This window comes from Silurus aristotelis, assembly GCF_946808225.1.
Source record: "Silurus aristotelis genome assembly, chromosome: 11".
In the NCBI taxonomy this organism is placed as follows: domain Eukaryota; kingdom Metazoa; phylum Chordata; class Actinopteri; order Siluriformes; family Siluridae; genus Silurus; species Silurus aristotelis.
Genome location: NC_139584.1, coordinates 16,776,896 through 16,801,557, shown reverse-complemented (window position 1 = coordinate 16,801,557; position 24,662 = coordinate 16,776,896). Strand labels below are relative to the sequence as shown.

Genomic DNA, 24,662 nt, shown 5'->3' with positions numbered 1-24,662 from the left:
CTGATAAGACCTAAAAAAATGTTGGGATTTGGCTAGCACTGAGGCACATACTAGATACCACCTTAATGTAACACATGTATTAAATTACATTGTTAATTGTCTTTTTTTTTTCCCCAAGCGCATCCTTTATTTTGGATTTTTTTAAAATTAGCATTAATTTAGTCAGAGAACAGATTAACGTTCTAAATGCTGTTGGATTCAATATGATTTTTTTAAAATAAACATTTCTATGCCTGCATGTCCTTACTCTGACGTACATTGTTCTCAAGTATGCTTCTTTTGTTAGGAAGGGAAGCGAGCAGTATGCCGGCCCACCCTCTTCTACTTGATACATTGTGGAAAAGCTCTGTACAACAACTTGCTGTGGAAAAATTGGAGTCCTGAAATCCTGCCAAAGGTCTTCCTCATTGGCAACAGTTTTCTTGGCATTCAGGAGAGGTACTTGCCCACTAGACAGCTTCAGAGATTGAATGTATAGCAAGCCTAGAATCCTAGATCATTTTGTTCACTAACGGCAACATTTTAAAAGTGATATTCTGTGTGTATTATATAAACTTTTTTAACATCATTTTACAAAAGTTTGTCCCCCCCCCCCCAAATCACTCAAAAAATGCTGCGTAATGTATTGTTTTAATCAACGTTTTGTATGTTTTCTAGGACGCTTCAGAGGGAACTTGAAAGCGACTACAGATATCTTTCACATGTATCCTTAAATGTTTTGTGAGGCCTGGCAAATAATAACACAGTTTTTTACATTGCAAACATTTATAAAATATTGACTGTTTATTTTAGAAACCATATAGTTAGGTGAAGACTTTTAAAATGAAACACATTTAATACAAGGGGCAGACTGAAAGTGTGTTTATTTGCAAATGTCATCAGGAATGGAAGTAGACATTCATTACATCAAGTAAAACCAGATAAACTGTAGAACTGTTTTTTTTTAGAAGGGATAATTTTGTGCTTGCCATTGTAAGTTGCATCCCTTGACTCTCTTTTTGTATAAGATAACAACTGTATGTGAGGAGACATGCCTGCCCAGCTCACACCGTTTCCTTGACGTGTTTAATGATACCGCCCTAATCCGGTTCCTCCCACACCAGCTTCTTAAACTCCCGGAACCAATCTGGGATGAGCCTTCAGAGCCCCAGTATGAACACTGCCCAGATCTGGAGATCATCCAGAGAGCCAGAGAACCAAAATAAAGACAATTAGTGTGCTTAAACGTATTGCTCAGTGTGTATGTGTATGTATTTATGTATGTGTGTACCTCCCCCAATCATATTGTGATCCCAGACTTTTTGTCTGCTATCAAATTGTAGATGTCTCAATTCTCCTGGGTCTCATTCTCCCTAATAATTACTTTATCAGAAGCCTTGAATTCTCCATTTAATTCAGCTGGTTCAGTGCTGGTTGCTGTAATGATCTCTTTTGACTCTGTTTTTTCAATTGAAATTATGGATAATACACAATCATCAGGTGCAGTTGTTGCACAGTCTCCATTTTCTATGTGAGACTCCAGTTCCCCGTTCATTTGAGAATGGTCCGGTGTGTCTTCCAGAGCATCTGTTTTTTCTGGTTCATTCTTAGATTTTTCATCAATCACCACTTCATTCTGCTTCTCGCTGGATGCAGCTTCCTCAACAACCTCGGCTTCACCGGACGAGTTTTCTTTAGCCTTTTCCGCTTCCTCGCAGGCTCTTCTCTCCTTCAGTTTCTCTTTGAATTCCATTAGTCTCATGCTGGAACAGGAACAGTGAGTTAAGGTCTAGTCTTTGCCTATATACCAGCCATTTACATGAGGTCATTTTAGGCCGCTTTACCTGTATGAAGTTTTCAGGATGCCGTTTACCAGAGCTAACTGCTCCAGGGTAGTCTCGGCAGAGGGAATCAGATTCTGAAAAAACAGTTAATAGATCATTACAAACAACAGACGAAAACTCGGGCAAAGTGCAATTTTATGTGATCACTTAAATACCTCGGGTGGTGTTAAGTCTGTAAGCTCTGCCCCTCCCTGTCGTATGGACCGTTCCACACGTACTGCTTGCTGGGTGACGGCGTTCAAGAAGTCAGAGCTACACTTAGTCTGCGGATGACTGTCACCACACTACATACACAACAAAAACAGTTAAGACCAATAACATTTTAAGGAACAGTTTTGCCTTTCCATATCAAAAATGTGTTCTAGCAAGAGTTCCATATAATTAGTTCTTGGGTTTTAGAGAGACATCTCACCAGCTTCGAAAAGATGTTGTGTGCTTCCTTCTCTTGAGCCATGGCTCCTCTGTAATCGCCTGATACACACATTCTCTGAGCCAAGATGTGGTGACTGTAGAGAGACAGGGTTTTTTTTTTTTTTTTTTATCTTTATCTTTATCTTGACCTGACAATCTGAGTCACTAACAATCATAAATAATCAGCTTTAATATAGCGCTAACTTGATAACATGGTTTATCTTACTTCAGGGCAGTTGTAAGGTCCATGGCACCTCGGAAAGAAGTATTTAGTCTCAATGCACTCTGTAGATACTGCATGGCTTGTTCCCCTTGCAGCATTAAGCCCAAAGAACTCTGAAAGAGAGATACGTTTTGTTAAAATATGACGGTAGAATGATTCATATACAGGTGTTAACTTCTAAAGTAAATGATTCTATATTTAAATTGGTGCTTTACTCACATCCAGTACTGCTGTATATGGATGATCTTCACCATGAACTGTTAGCATGAGCAATTTAGCTCGATACAGACACCGCAAAGCTAAAGCAGTTTCTCCTCCAGCAAACACGTACACTGCCAACAACGCCTAAGTGAATGGGCAAAAAGGTTTTATTTTACAAAAATACTACATATACACACACAATTATTATACACACACACACACACAGTGTCTCACAAAAGTCAAAACGCCTCACATTTCAGCAACCATTTTAGTATCTTCTCAGGGGGCAATATTAAAGAAATGAAACTTGGATATATTTTAGAATAGTGTGTGGCTTGTATAATGGTACAGATTTACTGTCCTCTAAAAATAACAACATACAGCCATTATTGTCAAATAACTGGCAACAAAAGTGAGTACACCCCAAGTTCAACGTCAAAACTAGGTTGAAGAGTGTCAATATGTTGTGTGAGCACCATTGTTATGTAGCACTGCCTTAATCCTATTGGGCATGGAATTCAACAGAGCTGCACAGGTTGTTGCTGGGCTCCTCTTCCACTCCTCTAAAATGAAATCACAGAGCTTCTGGATGTTAAACACATGGCGCTTCTCCACCTTCCGCTTAAGGACTTAACTTCTTTGATGGACCCTTGCGAGGCCTGTTCCGAGTGGAAACCGTCTTTGTAAAACCTCTGTATGACCTTGACCACTGTATTGTAACTCAGTTTTAGGGAGTTACTGATATAGCATAGGCTATCTTTGTGGAGAGCAACAATTCTAATTCTCAAACCCAGTTTTTTGCCATGAGGTGCCATGTTGAACATTCAGTGGTCAGTATGACAGAATTGTACTGAAAGCACAAAATTTTAACTGCTCTATTACAAGATACACAAGATCACAGATATGGTCCTGTCATGCAGACAAAAACATGAACATGAACAGGACATGTGGCTTTGCATGGTTACACAACGCACAGCTGTTATCATTTAGAGTGTACTCACTTTTGTTGGCAGCTATTTTGACAATAATGGCTATATGTTGAGTTATTTTTAGGACAGTAAATCTGTACAAGCTACACACACGCACACACATACATACATACATATAAGCAAAATGCTTTTACTAGATTTTAATTAAGGTTTTTTACATAACATATATATAAATATAACTCACATATTCTTGAATAGTATTTGGATTGTCGAAGCCCAGCACTCTTTCACTGATGACTACCACTTTCATTTGTACACTGCGAGCCTTAAAGGAGATGAATAAATTAAACTTAAAAGTCAGTTATTTTTATTCTTACGCAATTATAGCACAAATGCCTACCTCAACAGGGTGGTTCTGAACATAAGCCATTTTCGCCAACAGACTGAGACAGTGGCAGGCCTCAGGATGTAAACTGTCACACGCACGGCCAAACAGGTACGCCGCCTCTTTCAACTGCTCATACGCCTTCTCCAGCAACCCTGTCAAAGAACTGCCTTTAACCACCACGAACAGTTTTATTGTTATATTACACTAAACAGAAAATCTTGTCAAATCTCGGAATGAACGATTGGTGATTGGGGCAGACTTCAATGAGAGACTTGTAAGTTGTTGGCAGGAGACAGTGTAGCAAAACAGCATCAGATGGTGGTCTGTAGGACGGTTTTAATTCAATTCAAGATGGTGAAAACTGAAGAAGGAAGACTGTAATGTGAGATTCAGTGTGGGATCAGCAGACAGATTAGAAAAGTAGGCAGGAATACAAGGAGATGCAGCAGCAAGTGAAAAGGGATAAGGGGAATGAAGTTGATCAGTGATACCATGAAGTTATGGGAAAGAGTAGTAGAAACCAGGCTGAGAAGAACAATAGTATGGTTTCATGCCGAGGAAAAGCACTACAGGTGTGTCAGAGAAGTATGTGAGGGTGGTGCAGGACATGTAGGAGGACAGTGTGACAGCAGTGAAGTGTGCAGTAGGAATGACAGACTGGTTCAAGGTGGCGGTTGGACTGCATCAAGGATCGGCTCTAAGCCCTTTCCTGTTTGCGGTGATGATGGAAAGGTAGACGGACGAGGTCAGACAGGAGCCTCCTTGGACTGTGATGTTTGCAGATGATATTCTTATTTGTGGTGAGAGTAGGAAGCAGGTGGAGAAGAGCCTGGAGAACTGGAGGTACGTGCTGGAGAGAAGGGGAATGAAAGGGAGTAAGACAGAGTACACGTGTGTGAATGAGAGGGAGGGCAGTGGAGTGGTGCAGTGGCAGAGAGAAGAGGTAGAGAAGGTGAAGGAGTTCAGGTACCTGGGGTCAATTGTGCAAAGTAATGGAGAGTGTTTTAGAGAAGTGAAGAAAAGAGTGCAGGCAGGGTGGGGTGGGTGGAGAAGAGTGGCAGGAGTGATTTGTGATAGAAGAGTATCTGCAAGAGTGAAAGGGAAAGTTTATAGGACTGTGGTGAGACCTGCGATGTTGTATGCTATAGAGACAGTGGCATTGTGTAAAAGACAGGAGGTTAAGCTGGAGGTAGCAGAGCTGAAGATGTTGAGGGTTTTGTTGGGAGTGATGAGGATGGAGAGGATTAGAAACGACTTTAATAGAGGGACGTACATTAAGGACATTTTTGAGACAAGGTGAGGGAGGCACGATTGAGATGGTTTGGACATGTGCAGAGGAGGGACATGGGGTATTGGTAGGAGAATGCTGAGGATGGAGCCGCCAGAAAGGAGGAAAAGAGGAAGACCAAGGAGGAGTTTTATGGATGTGGTGAGGGAAGACATGCAGGTAGTTGTTTTGAAAGAGGCAGATGTAGAGGACAGGGGGGTATGGAGATGGATGATCCGCTGTTGCGACCCGTAACACGAACAGCCGAAACAAGAAGAAAATCTTGTTAATAGCAAACCTTTCTGAAGGCTGTTTTTGGCTGCGCAGTATGACCGCATAGCATCAGTTGTTGGAATGGTGATGTGTTTGACCACAGGCAGAAGGTTTAGCACATCATCTGGAGAAATTGGAGCTTTGGTACGGTTGTCAAAGCTATAATCCCGGAGCCGAAGCTATCAGAAGCAAAAAAAACACAAAATCATGACTATGCTTCCACCACAGACATAAAAAAATTTTTTTTTACTTGAAATACAAAAACTTCATTAATGCTCAATGATAAGCTCTGTGGGCTTTCTGTAATTATATAGTCGGTCTTCCTATCTGACAAAAGAAATGTAAGCAATATTTCTATTTCAAGTATATTTAGATAATATTTTTATATTTATATTAATAATTCTTATATCAATATCAATTATTATGTCTTCTATATTTTCATACATTATATTTCATTTTGAATGAAAAAGTGAATAGTGACCATTTGTTCAGGTGAAAGTTTAAAATTCTGCACTATTTCTTGTCAATGGCTTCCTATACACACCGGTTAGGCATAACATTATGACCACCTGCCTAATATTGTGTTGGTCCCCCTTTTGCTGCCAAAACAGCCCTGAGGCATGGACTTCACTAGACCCCTGAAGGAGTTTTGTGGTACCTGGCACCGAGATGTTAGCAGCAGATCCTTTGAGTCCTGTAAGTTGTGAGGTGGGGCCTCCATTAATAGGACTTGTTTGTCCAGCACATCCCACAGATGCTCGATTGGATTAAGATCTGGGGAATTTCACCTCAACACATCAAACCCGTTGTTTTGCTGCTCGAACCAAGGAAATACTGTTTTTTGTTTGTTTTTTTTAATAAAAAGGTGTAAATTGTCTGCAACGTTGCATAGGTAAATGGTACATGTCAAAGTTACATCCATTTGGATGCCTTGACCCAATGTTTCTGAGCAGAACATTGCCCAAAGCATCACACATCCTCCTCTGGCTCATCTTCTTCACATACATCCTTGTGCCATGTGTTCCCCAAGTAAGTGACGCATACGCACCAGGCCTTTCACGTGATGTAAAGGAAAACGTGATTTATTAGACAAGGCCAAAATCTTCTATTGCCCCGTGGTCCAGTTCTGATGCTCACGTGCCCATTGTTGCTCATGTGCCCTTATAGTAATGCTGTTAGCTTTTACAACCTTGTACCAAGTTTCTTAACACTTTTCTGCAATATATATTTTCTAAATATGAAACTTACAGTGCCAAGATGTGACAGTACGAATATCCTGTCTAGTGTCATATAAACCACACTACTAATATTTGAATAAGAATTTAATTCACTTTGTTTTCTTGTTTATCTTGTCATTAACCATGTCTAAACCCAATATTATCAAAGACAGCAGTAATACAGAGAGCATTTTAGATATCCAGAAATTTATAAATGATATTAGTAGACAATACTAAAATATCTTCAAGCCCAAAAACAAGATCTTGACTTTGATTTACCACTTTGTATGTAATAGTTGAGGCTACAATATTTATATAAAATAGGTCTGTAGTACCTGTATGCCTGTCTTCAAGCAGATTTCTCGTAATAAGGATATCTTCTGAAGCCCATACTGCTCAACCAGGTGGTCAATATATGACCTGCAAACATTTCATGTCTTTGTTACAAACGAGTACTGGGAAAACATCAGAATAAATATGCATTATAAACATAATATTAAAAAGCTAAATTTCATCTCTTACCCAAGTCCCTGTTTAAGACCATAAGTCTCAAGAGCATCCTGACATATGTTGGTCCACAGCTCATTTCCACCGAGTAAACTCCATGCAGTATTATCAGCACTCCCTCCAGCTTTATGACCACGTCTCCTGGAGCGTTTCTTCGACTCCTCATTATTTGTGGCTGGGCTAAAGTGAGGCACCAATAAGCAGCAGCAGAAGTGACTTACAGCTGCTGAAAGGTTAGCCAGTTCTACTCCCTGAAAATTACAAACCAGAAAACATTTTGAAATAGACTGTGGGGATGTATGTGTTTATGTGTCAATTATATAACATTGCTCTACCTGTATGTAGCTACTGAAGAACCTTCGAGCACAGCGAACTACTATCTCGCAATAAGCCAATCTCTAGTAGACAGAAACAAAAAAGGAATGAAGATGCATTACAGGGGTTATGGTAATGCAGGAAATTGTTTATTCATGAGTTTCTTACAGTGATGTGCCTCAGCTTCTCCTTGTGTTCTGACTGATTGATGGAGGATATCAAGTGACCTAAATATCGGAGGTTTATGCCTTTCTGATGTAGGGCTTTTCGTAGTGTTGCTCCATCTATGGGCATCTCATTGCAGTGCAAACAGTCATTTATCTGCCCATCAGCCAACACAATTGTATTAATACAAAATAATAAGCACTGGTAAATACATTATATAAAATGCTAAGCAAAGGTGTCTTAAAGGGCTTATGCATGGTTAGAATTTAGCAATATATAACGTTTATGTCACTTACAAATGCGAGTGTCTGATCATTGACAATGAATGCAGCAGCTTCTTTTAATAATCGCTCTTGTAAGGTCACAGCAGCACTTTCTGAATTGGGAAACTGCACACCTGCAAAGAAAGAAAAAGAAATAGTTTAATGCTGGACAGCCTATTCATTTCATAAGAAGAAATTTGATGTGTCATTTGTTGTATAATGAGGTCCTTGCCTGGAGAGAAGACATCAGGGTTAAAACGTATCTCAAAGATGATTTCACTGAGAGAGCCGACTTTTTTGCATGCCGCTCTCACTGCTTCTGTGCCTGGAGAGTCACCTGTAATTCACAAGAAATCTACTCAATACATATCCATGTCTCAACTAAAAAAATAAGCTGTGAAGACTGAGTTGTTATTATTAGTAGTAGTCGTGGCCATTTTCTGTACAACAAATTTTAAACCCAAGATTGCTTTCTTACCTGATGTTTCACTATCCTCCATGCCTTCGATTTCCTCCATCTTTTCTTTTACATGCTTTGTAAACTCAGTATGCCTGAAATAACGTTTATACATAATAAAACATATAGACCAACAGAACTAATGACACACTCATAAAACAGAACAAAATTCATAAAATACTATTTTAATGCTACTTTACCCACGCCTTAGCACAAGCATAATACCAATTAGTGCTTACTTGTGTTGCACAAAAGCCTTGATTAGCTCTGGCCTTAGACGACAAAGCCCATGAGGGAAACGCCTGGAATCGCTGCCCTCTTTTGCCTCTTCTTCCCCTTCTGCCAAATAGAAGTTGGCATCAGCAGGGGATGTACGGAATACATCAAGTATGTAATAACGACCATCTGCTCCCAACAGTCCTTGGGCATCAATGGAGGTGAACAGAGCCACCTGATAGCCAGCAGGGCCCACTACTGCATGCCTCTGCAGGCCAAGGGCCTTGGCTGACTGGGCTAGCAAATGTAAGAGCTTCCTCCGTGCTGGGTTCTCTAACGCCCCGGTACTCAGGCTATACAGGAGACCAGTCGGGACCCCAGTCTGGTCCTGAGACTGAATGCCAGGTGCCAGACCTTGGGCACAAAGACGAAGGCCTCGGTAGTCAGCTAGAGCAGTAGGCAGGGTGTGTAGAGCCTGCAAGTCTCCTTCTAAATCACTGTAGGCCTGTATGGCTTGAAGTTCAAGTCTCTGTGCTGCCCTTCGACCCCGTTCCCCACCCATCCAATCTTCTCCAGGCCCACCAATGTTCATAAACAGGCCACCCCACAGGAATGCTGGAGCTTCGTTAGCGCCATTAATTGGATCAACAAAGCCATCAATCACTTTTTCAGCAGCCTGGGCCACAGCCCATGTAAAGGCACTATTGACCTGTAGGGATTAGGAAAAGGAACGGTTTCAGACTGGTAGGTTAAGTACAGTGTATGAAAATATACACTGATTTAAATATCTTGATTATGTGCATGCACTGGTTTTTAAATGTCTGGACCTGTAGTAAGGTTTTTTCTCTTTGGAGTCTCTCTTCTAATGTGGTCTGTGGTAGATCTCTAGCTGTTTGCATTTCCTCATTCCAGTCTGGTGCCTGAACACACGCGCACACGCGCACACACACACACGCACACACACACACGCACACACACATAGTGACCAACAATGTATAGACTGAATTGATGGCTAGAAGAGCCATACATTTTAGAAATGGGGACGAGAGAGAGATTTAAAGATGAAATACCTGAGCGTTAAGGCCTTGCTCCAAACCCAGTCTACAGCTATGGTTAGTTTTATGAGAGTAGAGTGCCGAACCTCCAAGCCAGCTCATTGTATGGTAAGGGGTGGACATGGACTCTTCTGTCGACAGTGTAGGCCTGAGGTTGCATAAGACACATACATTTTAATATATTTACTGTTTTTGAGTTCTGCCTGGTGAACTGTTCTGCATGAGCATAAAACATTGCTACTTTGATGCACACTACTTCTATTTGCACTACCATGGACTCTCACACTTTATGTACATTACTGGTCTGTCATATACTCTGTATAATATGGGCTTATTTAATCTGGATTGTCTGTACAGTCTCATATAATATGTATTGTCTTGTATAGTCTTGCCTATAAGCTAAATGTATAGTGTTCTTTATATCTGTACTTTTAAGTTACTAGCAGCTGGAACCAAATTCCTTGGCCAATTGTGTTGTTCCTCAAGGCCAATAAACCTGATTGTAATTCTTATACAACAAGTGTAACAAATGTGTATCAAATACACATTCGGCATTCTGAAGAAATTCCAATCTCTTGTAGAAAAAAAAAAATAAAATTATATATATATATATATATATATATATATATATATATATATATATATATATATATATATATATATATATACACATATACATACATATACACACACACACACACACACACAAATGTACATACAATATCTCACAAAAGTAAGTACACACATCACATTTCAGCAACCATTTTAGTATCTTCTCAAGGGACAATACTATAAAAATGAAGATTGGATATATTAGAATAGTATATTATAATTATTGTGTATAACAATTATAGTGTAATAATGTCCAGCTTGTATAGTAGTATTGATTTACTGTCCTCTGAAAATAACTCAACATACAGCCATTAGTGTTAAAATAGCTGGCAACAAAAGTGAGTACACCAGACCTGAACCCTATTGAGCACCTGTGGGGCATCCTCAAGTGGAAGGTGGAGAAGTGTCTATGTGTCTAACATTTAGTAGCTCTGTGAAATCATTATGAAGAAGTGGAACAGGTTCCCAGCAACCACCTGTGCAGCTCTGGTGAATTCCATGCCCAGGAGGATTAAGGCAGTGTGCTACATAACAATAATGCTCACACAAAGAAACACTACACAAAGTTTTGACATGTTTACAGGGTGTACTCACTTTTGTTGCCAGTTATTTAGACAATAATGTCTGTATGTTGAGTTATTTTCAGATGACAGTAAATATGTACTGCTTTAAAAACTGCTCATTGACTTCTCTAAAATATATCCACTTTCCATTTCATTGCATTGTCTCTTGAGAACATATAATAAAATGGTTGCAGAAATGTTTAGGGTCTAGTCCCTTTGTAAGATACACTAGATATACTGATTACATCTAATGTAATAGCCATTAATCATTATTAGTAATCTAATAATTAGTCATCTATATTATGGCATGATAACATGATTTTAGCGAATTCATTCTAAATAAAAATATAAAATGTCATGAAGTTTAATAAATACATAATATTTATAAATAGTAAAAATAAATCATTGCCCTCCATGGCCAAATTGTGCCATCACACATTGGACAAAGCTATGAAAAACATTTTTACAATGCTCACAAAAGCTTTTAAATTGTAAAATGGAAAAAAGTTGGAACATCCAAATCACAGAGAGCGTATGCTAAACTCGGTAATCAGGTCAGAGGGGTCTTCATCAGACAGGACCCAATGGCCCCTCTAAAAACAGAGCTTCGGTGTTTCCCTGCAAAAATGTTTAGCTCAGAAATTCTTCAGGGCTCAACGGAAAAGTGACGGCTCTAAAGTCTAATGTCAAGCACTTAAAAGACTTTGTGTGTATGAAGAAAAAAATTCTTAAGACAAAATTTTGATAAGAGAAGAATGTAAATCTTGGGCTAAATTACCTGTTACCTGATAATATCATTCTCATATTGAAGTTGTAGCATCAGTCTATGAAAAACCTTCTACTTTAGAAACTTCTTTAAAAGGTACTAATACAAGTGAAACCTTTGTTTGTTTGGTTTTTTTTATCTGTTCTGTTATTTCATTTTAATAAACTCAAAACATTCTCCATACTCTGTAACAGAAAGCAAGGATGCCCGGTCAGGTTATTCTTTAAATGGAAAAATGTAGTTGAGTTAAGAACATAGGCTGAAGTGTTATGTATAAGAGCTGAGAAATTGGGGAGGGAACTCCAGGGATATATTCAGTTAATATATAGTTTTTTCAGCCGTCACTCATTTCAGATTTATTCATCATCAGGCTCCTCTGGCATTTTTATTGAGGCAGCATAGCAGTGTACTTCAATTTCTAAGTAATGAACAGAACCAACAAGCTGTGTACACTGGGTTACCTGTGTCGGAGTGTACTGAAGTTATGCTTGAACTGTGGACTGATTTGAGACAGCAGGTCAGTCAGGCAGTGACACACTGCAGTGGATGAGGCAGGACGTGGGTCAAAAACATCCACAGTGGACCTTAAATCAAATAGACAAACAGTCAGAGGAAGTGCAGCTGGCTAGGTTTTGGGTTAGGTTGGGTTAAACGTTGTTCTCACCTGTTTACATAGAACCCTCGAGGAGATGAAGTAATGTCATAGTGCTTGCCCTCCAGTGTTTGGACGCTAATGTACAGATAGTCACCCTGGAGTTTCCTGGAGCCCGGTGGGGGGTTCCAACAGCTAAGTGACAAATCCAGCAGGCAGTTGGGAACCTATTATGAAGACCATTATTATCATTAACATATCGTGTCACGGTATAGACATCATTTTGTGTTGTTTATTAGTGAAACCCTACTCAACATAGAGCATGAAGTCAAAATATTTTGTAAACGTTTTAAAGTAAAGTAATTATGGGGTTTAAATTACGTAAAATCATCAGGACACCAAACGGAACTAATGGAGAGTGTTAGAGAAGTGAAGAAAAGAGTGCTGGCAGGGTGAGTTTATAGGACTGTGGTGAGACCTGCGATGTTATATGGTTTAGAGACAGTGGCATTGAGTAAAAGACAGGAGGTGGAGCTGGAGGTAGCAGAGCTGAAGATGCTGAGGTTGTCGTTGGGAGTGACGAAGGTGGACAGGATTAGAAATTAGTTTATTAGAGGGACATCTCGGGTTGAGATGGTTTGGACATGTGCAGAGGAGGGACATGGGGTATATCAGTAGGAGAATGATGAGGATGGAGCCACCAGTAAGGAGGAAAATTAGACAGGCCAAGGAGAAGGTTTATGGATGTGATAAGTGAAGACATGCAGGTAGTTGGTTTGAAAAAGGCAGCTGTAGAGAACAGGGGGTGGTATGGAGACAGATGATCCACTGTGGCGACCCCTAATGGGAGCAGCCGAAAGAAGAAGAAGAAGAAGAAGAAGAAGAAGAAGAAAAAGACTCAGTTTAATCAATTTAATTTAAAAAGTGTATTTTATTTTGTATTCAATTTTATTAAATATTATTTTATATATTTTTTCAACAAAGCAGGTATTTTATTTCAAATTGTTTGAAATATGTTAATAATAATAATAAATTGATTTAATAAAAACCAACAAGCAATTTTATGTTTTCAATTTTATCTTCCCCCTAACTGTACTGAAATTAAACCAAACCATGACTTAAAAACCGAGGTACGTACCGACTTGTGAACTTTTTACACCTCTAATAAAAATGTATAAATAGATAAATAAAATAATAATTTTATATATATATATATATATATATATATATATATATATATATATATATATACACACACACACACACACACACACACACACACACACACACACACACACACACACACACACACACACACATACATACATACATACATATACAGTGGGTACGGAAAGTATTCAGACTCCCTTAAATTTTTCACTCTTTTTTATTTTGCAGCCATTTGCTAAAATCATTTAAGTTCATTTCTTATCCTCATGAATGTACACACAGCTCCCTATATTGACAGAAAAACACAGAATTGTTGACACTGTTGCAGATTTATTAAAAAAGAAAAACTAAAATATCACATGGTCCTAAGTATTCAGACCCTTTGCTCAGTATTTAGTAGAAGCCCCCTTTTGATCTAATACAGCCAGGAGTCTTTTTGGGAAAGATGCAACAAGTCTTTCACACCTGGATTCAGGGATCCTCTGCCATTCCTCCTTGCAGGTCCTCTCCAGTTCTGTCAGGTTGGACGGTAAACGTTGGTGGACAGCTATTTTTAGGTCTCTCCAGAGATGCTCAATTGGGTTTAAGTCATTGCTCTGGCTGGGCCATTCAAGAACAGTCACAGAGTTGTTGTGAAGCCACTCCTTCGTTATTTTAGCTGTGTGCTTAGGGTCATTGTCTTGTTGGAAGGTAAACCTTCAGCCCAGTCTGAGGTCCAAAGCACTCTGGAGAAGGTTTTCGTCCAGGATATCCCTGTGCTTGGCCGCATTCATCTTTCCCTTTATTGCAACCAGTCGTCCTGTCCCTGCAGCTGAAAAACACCCCCACAGCATGATGCTGCCACCACCATGCTTCATTGTTGAGACTGTACTGGACAGGTGATGAGCAGTGCCTGGTTTTCTCCACACATACCGCTTAGAATTAAGGCCAAAAAGATCTATCTTGGTCTCATTAGACCAGAGAATCTTATTTCTCACCATCTTGGAGAACTCCATGCGGGTTTTCATGTGTCCTGCACTAAGGAGAGGCTTCCGTTGGGCCACTCTGCTATAAAGCCCCACTGGTGAAGGGCTGCAGTGATGGTTGACTTTCTACAACTTTCTCCCATCTCCCGACTGCATCTCTGGAGCTCAGCCACAGTGATCTTTGGGTTCTTCTTTACCTCTCTCACCAAGGCTCTTCTCCCCCGATAGCTCAGTTTGGCCGGTCGGCCAGCTCTAGGAATGGTTCTGGTCGTCCCAAACGTCTTCCATTTGAGGATTATGGAGGCCACTGTGCTCTTAGAAACCTTAAGTGCAGCAAAAAAATTTTTGGAACCTTGGCCAGATCTGTGCCTTGCCACAATTCTGTCTCTGAGCTCTTCAGGCAGTTCCTTTTACCTTTATGATTCTCATTTGCTCTGACATGCATTGTGATTTGTAAGGTCTTATATAAACAGGTGTGTGGCTTTCCTAATCAAGTCCAATCAGTATAATAAAAAATTTCTGGACTCAAATGAAGGTGTAGAACCATTTTAAGGATGATCAGAAGAAATGGAGAGCACCTGAGTTAAATATATGAGTGTCACAGCAAAGGGTCTGAATACTTAGGACCATGTGATATTTCAGTTTTTCTTTTTTAATAAATCTGCAAAAAGGTCAACAATTCTGTGTTTTTCTGTCAGTATGGGGTGCTATGTGTACATTCATGAGGAAAAGAAATGAACTTAAATGATTTAAGCAAATGGCTGCAATATAACAAAAAGTGAAATATTTAAGGGGGTCTGAATACTTTCCGTACCCACTGTACATGCAGTGAGGAAAATAAGTATTTGAACACCCTGCTATTTTGCAAGTTCTCCCACTTAGAAATCATGGAGGGGTCTGAAACGGTCATCGTAGGTGCATGTCCACTGTGAGAGACATAATCAAAAAAAATAAATAAATCCAGAAATCACAATATATGATTTTCTAACGATTTATTTGTATGATACAGCTGCAAATAAGTATTTGAACACCTGAGAAAGTCAATGTTAATATTTGGTACAGTAGCCTTTGTTTGCAATTACAGAGGTCAAACGTTTCCTGTAGTTTTTCACCAGGTTTGCACACACTGCAGGAGGGATTTTGGCCCACTCCTCCACACAGATCTTCTCTAGATCAGTCAGGTTTCTGGCCTGTCGCTGCGAAACCCGGAGTTTGAGCTCCCTCCAAAGATTCTCTATTGGGTTTAGGTCTGGAGACTGGCTAGGCCACTCCAGAACCTTGATATGCTTCTTACAGAGCCACTCCTTGGTTATCCTGGCTGTGTGCTTCGGGTCATTGTCATGTTGGAAGACCCAGCCTCGACCCATCTTCAATGCTCTAACTGAGGGAAGGAGGTTGTTCCCCAAAATCTCGCAATACATGGCCCCGGTCATCCTCTCCTTAATACAGTGCAGTCGCCCTGTCCCATGTGCAGAAAAACACCCCCAAAGCATGATGCTACCACCCCCATGCTTCACAGTAGCGATGGTGTTCTTGGGATGGTACTCATCATTCTTCTTCCTCCAAACACGTTTAGTGGAATTATGACCCAAAAGTTCTATTTTGGTCTCATCTGACCACATGACTTTCTCCCATGACTCCTCTGGATCATCCAAATGGTCATTGGCAAACTTAAGACGTGCCTGGACATGTGCTGGTTTAAGCAGGGGAACCTTCCGTGCCATGCATGATTTCAAACCATGACGTCTTAGTGTATAACCAACAGTAACCTTGGAAACGGTGGTCCCAGCTCTTTTCAGGTCATTGACCAGCTCCTCCCGTGTAGTTCTGGGCTGATTTCTCACCTTCCTTAGGATCATTGAGACCCCACGAGGTGAGTTCTTGCATGGAGCCCCAGTCCGAGGGCGATTGACAGTCATGTTTAGCTTCTTCCATTTTCTAATGATTGCTCCAACAGTGGACCTTTTTTCACCAAGCTGCTTGGCAATTTCCCCGTAGCCCTTTCCAGCCTTGTGGAGGTGTACAATTTTGTCTCTAGTGTCTTTGGACAGCTCTTTGGTCTTGGCCATGTTAGTAGTTGGATTCTTACTGATTGTATGGGGTGGACAGGTGTCTTTATGCAGCTATCGACCTCAAACAGTTGCATCTAATTTAGGATAATAAATGTAGTGGAGGTGGACATTTTGAAGGCAGACTAACAGGTCTTTGAGGGTCAGAATTCTAGCTGATAGACAGGTGTTCAAATACTTATTTTCAGCTGTATCATAAAAAAATAAATAGTAAAAAAATTCATATATTGTGATTTCTGGATTTTTTTTTTTAGATTATGTCTCTCACAGTGGACATGCACCTACGATGACAATTTCAGAGCCCTCTATGATTTCTAAGTGGGAGAACTTGCAAAATAGCAGGGTGTTTAAATACTTATTTTCCTCACTGTATATATATATATATATATATATATATATATATATATATATGGTTGCACAAGCCAGTGCACTCTTAGTGCCGGTCCCAAGCACAAATAAATCGGGAGGGTTGCGTTAGGAAGGGCATCCAGCGTAAAAACGTGCCAAATCGAACATGCAGATCATGAATACGGATGATCCACTGTGGCGACCCCTAATGAGTGAAGCCGAAAGAAAGTTATATAAAATGTGTGTGTGTGTGTGTGTGTGTGTGTGTGTGTGTGTATACCTCAGAATATGTGCTATTGGGCAGTAAGGTGGCCAGAGGAGGGCGCTCAGTAGCCCCAGGTACGATGTAGTCAGGAGGTGAAGGAGTTTCGCTGGTCTGCTCAGTCTTATTTTTTTTGCCCTTTGATGAGTGACTAGAAGAAGCATCTAAAACACAGACACATATTTAACAATGCTACATAGACAGCAGCCCTCTTTTTTTATAAACCAATATGTCTATAGCAGGAGAACTGAGAAAAAAAAACATGTTAGAAGAAGAACGTATGAATCACATAGTTCACTAATATCCAGCTTACATACATTAGAGCTATAGTAATGTGTTGGGAAGTGACGAGACTTTACTGATAACTCATTGCTTCATACCAGCAGTGTGTGTGAGTGTATTTAGTACACTCTGGGATCTGCCCTCCCTTAAGGCATCCTGAGGACTAGGAGCACTCAACAGCTCCTGAACACGAGCCAGATGAGCTTGAGCTGACCGGGGTGAGTATGGCTCTGGAACAGACACAAAAGCACACGTGAAAGGTAAGCTCAGGACAAGCACCATCAAGTTGTAAGAGTCACACACATTTTAATGATACCTTAATAATCGCTAGCCGTTACACACGGGTGTGGTTATGATTCCGTGAAATTCAGTTGTTTTCTTACAGTCACGAATGGGTTCAAATATGATTTTAAAAATTACATCTCAGGCCGTATTAAAACAAGAAATGCAAAGTTAAATTTGCCTTTTTACTGTTGTGTAATTAGATAAATATACAAATATTGTATTAGATAAAATGCCATAATTTCCTTTTTCAAGCTTTATTTCGAATACTCATCTAGAAAGATGAACAGCACTTTCCTTATCCATTAGGATTTTCACAATCATCAATGTAACTTGTGTGAAATATGTGGAGGTGGAGATGGTGGAGGGGGTATCAATATGTGGGGCAGGTGGCAGCTCAGTTGTTAAGGCATTGGACAAGTTCAAATCCCACCACCACCAAGCTGCCACTGCTGGACTCTTGAGCAAGACCCTTAACCCTCCCTTGCTCAGTTGTAAATCACTGGATAAGGGGGTCTGCCAAATGGCGTGAATGTAAATATAGACATTCGCTTTTCAATTTATATGAACACCCATACACCTGCAGTTATCTAATCAGCCATTCACGTGTTAGGTTATACAAATACAGGTCAATTGTTTCAGTCAATGTTCACATCAAATATTAAAATAGGAAAAAAATAATCACTGTGACTTTGATCATGAAATAATTTTCTTTCAGGAACTGCTGATCTTCTGGGATTTTTATACAATAAAATAAAAGAGGTTAGAAAAAAAAATGCCTAATTAGTTTATGCTGTCAGAGGGATTACAATAGTTTATATATTCACTCTTTACAAATAAGGTGAGCAAAAATGCATCTTAGCATGTAAAAAACATCAAAGCTTGTGGTGTAAACAGAAGACCACAGGATTCCGAGGCACAGACAAACCAAATCTGGCCTGTTTAAGGATAAAAAAATTTTTTTTTTTAAAAACTATCACCTTTTTACATGGTTTAATTTGCACATGCTGAAAGGAGTGAAACATGATCTGCATAATGCAATGCATTTCTGCTCATCGTAGTTGTAAAGTGTTTATTTGACTTACAATAGCCTTTTTGTTAGCTTATATCATTCTGGTCATTTTCCTCTGATCTCTCTCATTAACAAGGTGTTTCAGCCTGCAGAGTCTTCCCACACAATAGGTGGTTTGTTTTTCACACCCTTTTATAACTTGACTGGGGGGGAATCATCAGAGAGAAGCAGTTTCTAAAAATACAGAGACCAGAAGATCTGGCACCAACAACCATGCAATGGGTAAAATCACAGAGAACACTTTTCCATATTCTAAAGTGTGGAGTGGACTTTTATCTGCCTGATTTTGTGTGCTGTAAAGGTGCCAACTGAATGGTGAATTAGATAATTGCATGAATGAGGACTACTGTATTCAGTTTGCATTCAGGCCTGTTAAGCATATATGAACCATAACACTGTTTTAACACAATGTTTAGCATTAGTATGAAAGTTAACACTGGAACACACTGTGATCTCTAGTGACCATAGCCAAACTACACATTCAAAAATCCAATGAATGCAATATTTTAAGATTTTGCAGTGAGTTTATATGCATTGCATTTCACATGAAAGCCATAGCCCATTTCACTAAATGTGATACAAATATGCACTATGAGTCATGCTGAAACTATTTATTACTTGCCCTCTATTAATCTGAGTGTGACTCCTGCTTTGAAGCCTTTGATACTCTGGAGCTCAGCAAAAGGGTCGAGGTTTGCACCAGACATGGAGAGAGCAAGAGATGTCCGAGGGGCCACTTCTTCTTTATTAAGAATCGTCATTAAGGCATCCTGGACAAGACAGAACCCAGGGATCTGTAAAGACAACCACATATAAATGTCCAACATTTTAAGGCCCTGTTTTTTCTTTCTCAACAGAGATTACTGCTCTCTACTACACATCTAATAATTAAATATTATCAGAAAGCATGAAGTACACAATTTAGGGGAGTGAGCCGCAAATTTGTACTCAAAAAAATACTTATTTATTGAGATAATGTAACCTGAGAAGTACCTAGCATCCACGTATTTATGGATGTAATAGATATGAACCACTGAATATGAACAGTGAATTTATTTAATTAGTTTTGGGATGAAAATAATAAATATCAACCTATTTTATCTCAGTATATCTTATTTATTCTCTGAAAACAGTCTCACCGTTAGCTCAAACGCATCCACTCCTGCCCCTTGGATCTTCACAGTATATGAGCAATCATCTTCCTTCACCAGTACTCCAGTTTGTTTTCCATTGGCTGAATCTGGACAGTGAAATAATAAGTTACTACATTTATTATATTTGGGAATGTTTAGGCTAAAATTCATATTAAAAGTTGGGCCATTTGTAGTATTTCCATCATTTTGACACTGCATTTTCATTGCTGTGAAATTTAATCTTCCCAATTAGTATTCAAGCCACTGAAAACCGATAGTGTATATGTATTTGCTGGTACTGTAGCTGCTGCCAGCAACTGGTAGTGTAGCTGTAATGAGAACAGCAGAATTCACACTTAAATGTGCTCTGCAGTCATCATCCAGGAATCCTCTCCTGCACCCACACGTCTCAGAAGGGAGCTGCCAAATACCTGACACATATCTAGTAATACAAATGTAAATAATCCAAAGGAAAATGTTGGCTGGGAAAAATGTTAACTAAAAAATAAGGCATATTTTAAAACCGTTATTTCAGTCTTAAAATGTTCCTCCACCTAGCACTTTTACTAATCACAACAGTTAAACATGTACAACAGGTGTTTGTACCGCAGAAAATGAGACCTTAGCAAGTAAAAAATATCTAAAGTATAGCTGAATGGTTCTACATCATATGAGGTTAAATATAAAATATTAATTATTAAATCCTAGACTTCTTCAAATTAACATTAACTGGAATAAGAAAGCATTTCTTGCAAAAGCAAATTGACAAATTGAATGTATGAAATGGGTAAAAGCATCTAAAACCAGGCTAAACACTGATTTCTAATAAACTAATTATAAAAAAGCTAAATTTGCCCACATTTTAAACATTTTCAATTTTATTTGTGCAAGGTGACATAGCTTTAGATCAGACGGTACTGTAGTTCCAGCCCGGATTTAACATTTTATGTCAACTTCACACCCAGGGACAAGGAGGATCACCTGGATACCTTCTTTGTGCATGCACACACATGTAGTGATCTATCGAAATGCTTAAGGTGGCTGTGTGAAGTCATGCAACCATAATTTTCATTTCATTCTGTTCACCTCATGTACACCTCAAAGCTTTTTTGTGGTACAGTACAAGATAACTGCTTTAGGTAACCTGTCTTCCAAAAAAGGACTCATTATCTACAATATCTTCAAGTCAGGTTTTTTGTTATCTTTCTAGCATTGTTATCCCATATAACCATGCTGTTCTTGAGTTAGCTACAAACTATGCTGAGCAGTGGTCCCCAACATTTTTTTGCACCACGGACTGGTTTAATGTCAGACAATATTTTCACGGACCGGCCTTTAAAGTGTGGTGGAAAAATACAACAAAATGAAATGATACAACCGGCATAAAAACTGGTATTTTCTAAATATAATAATAAATTTGAATCTACTGTGTTGTTTTTTGTTCATTTTGCTTGCTTGGGGGGTTGAATTTAGTGTTAATGTATTATGTGTTAGCGGCCGGAGCAGCCCCTTTAAGAAGGTATCGGATGTTGGCAAGACATGTGACCGAGGCATCAGGACATGCATCAAGAGTGAGTCATAGACAGATGTGGTGGAATCCGGTCATTTTCCAAAACAAACAACATTCAGAATCAGATAATAAATAAAACGGAAATAATCTAAGTTATGTATTCCTTCAATTGACCCACGGACCGGTGCCGGCTCGGGGGTTGGGGATCACTGAGTACAGCACTAATCCAGGTGCAGTTTTCTTAAGTGTGTATTTTTTTTTTACACATCTAGCAACTTCTAGTCTGCTACCATGAATGAAAAGTCCTCTCTTGATGTATAATGCATGTTCACCGCTAACACATACTAAAGAGTCCTATTGTGGTAACCTTCTAAACAAAGAACAGGTCACACAATTCTAACCCATGCTGTCCCCCACCATATTATTGTGCACACCAAATGAATTCAGGCAGGTTGCTATATACACACACAATACCAGCACGTGTTGAGGGTTTGTGGGAACTTAAAGACTTTCTTAATGGATTATCCTCAAATGCCTGTGGTTGGACCTAAAATATCAGACAGAGATGCACCTTTGTCTTACTTGCACTAGAAGCACTGCTTTTTGCATGGCAGTTGTCCACATGTAAGAGGTGCTGCTCTGAAGAGAGATAGTTACCAAGGACCCCTCCCACACCAGCTCAGGTGTCACAGTAGCACAAGGGCTGTGTAAATCCAAGGTATTATATCATCACATAGTAGTACCTAAGGCAGCCTATCTAATCCTCAGATTATTTTAGATGTTTGGAGATACTGCCACGTGTTGAACTGCATGATTTAGCCACACAAGTTTGGCTAGCACACAGTAACTCACAGATTAGGACTGCACAACAATGAACACACTGTCAAGACAGAATGGCATCTAAGCCCAAAAATGGTGTGCCTGAAAAGCATTATGTATATTGTAGTTTACACCTAACAAGAACCAGAAAACCTCTGGGACAGGATGCACTGGTCCATTAGCCTCTTTAGCATATAGATCTGCTAAGTCCCAATTTACAGTAAATCACATTGAATGCAACCTTTCTAAAAGGATTTGGTTCTCATACAGCTTTATCATTGTTTTAGTGCCCTGATAGAAAAAAAAACTTAAAAAAAACAAAACAAGAAAAAAAATGATTTTATGATAATTTGCCATGAAATTATGTATGTGAGACATCATAGTGTTCCTAACAGCTGTCATTTATTTTGTAGTCATTTGAATGTGTTGTGGAAGTTGGTGCTGTAATGTTGTCATGTTAATGCAAAAAATAAATAAATAAATAAAAAAATCGCTCTCTGCAGAGGTTCTATCTATTTAGACACAGGCAAATACTTGATGTTTTACATATATATTACAGAAAGTTTCATCTTAGTAAACAATAGAGAAGGTTCTAAAATAGCATTATTTGATACTGACCTACAAAATAATGACATTTGGTTAATAATGGCTCTAAAATACCAGAGTAAGTGCCTTCATAACTATTCATAATAGCAGCACATTATTAGTTAAGAATAGTTACAGTATTCTATCTAATCAAATACAAAAGCCCCTGCATGACCTCCAGAGGTAAAACAACTATTAAAACTACCAATGCTGGTCATCAAAACACACCGTGCCAAATTATGATCAAAAACATACATACGCAAAGAATTTGTTTCTGTTTGAAACACAAAGCAATATTAAACCAACCAAACCCATTAAACTTTTTTGTGTGTGTGTGTGTGTGTGTGTGTGTGTGTGTGTGTGTGTGTGTGTGCGCACGCAAACAGCCAAAATACAATTTTATTGCATTATTCGAAATGTGAGTCACTCGTGTTAACGGTTCTGCTTTCAGCTTTATATTTGCACATTTGAAATCTTTTAATAAGACAAGACCCAGCTTGATTTGGTGTAATCTTGCCTGTTATAACAAACCTGCCTAAAGGAAAGAAGAAACGGTCACATTTTCTTGCATAGACACCTGGGGCTTCTAAGCATGTTGGTGGAGGAGGAATTACCCCATGGTGATTGTTGGTCGGCAGTTTGAAACTGGTCCAAAAATGGAAGAATCATTCAAATACAAAGGACACAAAAACACAGGCCCTTCTCTTCAATGTTCAGCAATACATTTTCTAACAGGGCTACACATTTGAATTTCTAAAGCATTTTTGGCTCGATGCCAGAACAATCTTCAATAAGGTAGTAAAAGTGCCAGGTTGAAAGAAGGTTTATGATGGTGGGAGGGTCACCCCTTAAATCAAGAAATCCTTAATAAACTATGACAAGCTTCTATTTTCTCTCCACAGAAGTGTTCATCAGCCCGTGTCCTGGAGTTTTTGGAGGTTTTGTTGTTTTATTTGCTTTAAAAAAAATGTGAGCTAACTAATCATATAACTAATAGTCCCTCTCTTAGTCAAGATTATTTGGGTTGGCCAAATAAGTTGCAAACAAATAAGTCGTGCCAGTCTATATGCCATCCCAAAAGTCAAAGCTATAACGACAGTGGTTACAAAGTGTTCACTGGTTACAGTATACTGTTGAGTGGATTTTCGTTTTGCACCAAAAAACAAACAAGATATTCTGCAAAGGCAATGCTTTCCTGTAGAACAGATCAGTAGATGATGCAACAACACCTTTACCACTCCATGTGTAAACCCTGCTTGCTATTTCCAGTTCGGGTGGGTGTTAAAGCAGGCAAAGAAACTAATGTGAAAAGGCAGAGGAAGTCCCAAATTGGAGCTAATATTCTGCAGAAGAAATTCAGAAAACTGCTGGAAGAAACATTCACCCTAGCTCAGGATTGTGTGACAGTAGAGTGTGAAGAGACGAGAAAATACACAGTAGTCATCTGAAAACTATGTACTGTCAACTTTACTCCTATTACTCTAGGTCCTCTGGGGTACTAGAGAAAACACATATTTCTGCCCAGCTTTGAATCCTTTTTCCCAACATCAACTCTTTCTACAGCCCAGGAGCAGGGAGGATTGAACAAAATGGATGAGGGTTGTAAAGTGTTGATGATCTACCCGAAAGAAAAGTAAGGGACAAAAAGAAGGAAAAGAAGGGGGGGGGGATCAGGAACGAAAGATAAACTCCATGGGCTGTTCTTACCCATTTGCCTCTGCTCTCCATTTCCTCTTTTTGCTGAGTCTCTCATTCTGTCCTTTGCTCCACTTCTTTCTCTTATAGAGGGTTTTTTTCGAAAGCGTCAACTTTCTCGATCGTGTACTTTTACAGCGTGGTGTTACCCGAGCTATCAGGTGTGAATGTGCTTCAACTTTTTCACTCCTTTTTTTTTCTCTTCTGTTTTTCCCTCAGCCCTGCCT

At 39.2% G+C, this 24,662-nt stretch overlaps 2 protein-coding genes across 2 annotated transcripts in view; one reads left to right on the top strand and one right to left on the bottom strand.

Annotated features, from left to right (window-relative positions):
• srrd (SRR1 domain containing) overlaps positions 1–1,229 on the top strand; it is an 8,793-nt gene extending 7,564 nt beyond the window's left edge. Inside the window, exons 5-7 of the mRNA XM_083554601.1 lie at positions 287–438; positions 658–703; positions 1,008–1,229. Of these exons, the coding sequence (XP_083410727.1) occupies positions 287–438; positions 658–703; positions 1,008–1,205 (396 nt within the window). The 3' untranslated portion in view covers positions 1,206–1,229. The remainder of the gene's footprint in view (positions 1–286; positions 439–657; positions 704–1,007) is intronic.
• On the bottom strand, positions 847–24,662 carry LOC310733280 (clustered mitochondria protein homolog). The gene is made up of 26 exons (XM_083554399.1): positions 24,448–24,662; positions 19,833–19,933; positions 19,316–19,487; positions 17,438–17,569; positions 17,076–17,221; positions 12,316–12,470; positions 12,113–12,235; positions 9,726–9,858; positions 9,483–9,575; positions 8,679–9,364; positions 8,461–8,534; positions 8,215–8,319; positions 8,016–8,116; positions 7,723–7,875; positions 7,575–7,637; positions 7,255–7,490; positions 7,068–7,152; positions 5,541–5,694; positions 3,988–4,127; positions 3,832–3,912; positions 2,677–2,802; positions 2,461–2,570; positions 2,236–2,329; positions 1,979–2,107; positions 1,824–1,897; positions 847–1,742 (listed from the first exon to the last, which is right to left on the bottom strand). Exons 1-26 carry the CDS (start codon positions 24,491–24,493, stop codon positions 1,328–1,330), a joined length of 3,927 nt encoding a protein of 1,308 aa, XP_083410525.1. The 5' UTR covers positions 24,494–24,662; the 3' UTR covers positions 847–1,327.

Excerpts from the sequence above, each read along its gene's own strand:
- LOC310733280 (XM_083554399.1), bottom strand. The coding sequence starts at position 24,493 with ATGAGAGACTCAGCAAAAAGAGGAAATGGAGAGCAGAGGCAAATGG. Across the intron at positions 4,128-5,540 it reads CAAAAACAGCCTTCAGAAAG|GGTTGCTGGAGAAGGCGTAT; the intron begins GTTTGCTATTAA and ends GTTCTTTGACAG. Across the intron at positions 2,108-2,235 it reads ACAACATCTTTTCGAAGCTG|TGTGGTGACAGTCATCCGCA; the intron begins GTGAGATGTCTC and ends TTGTGTATGTAG.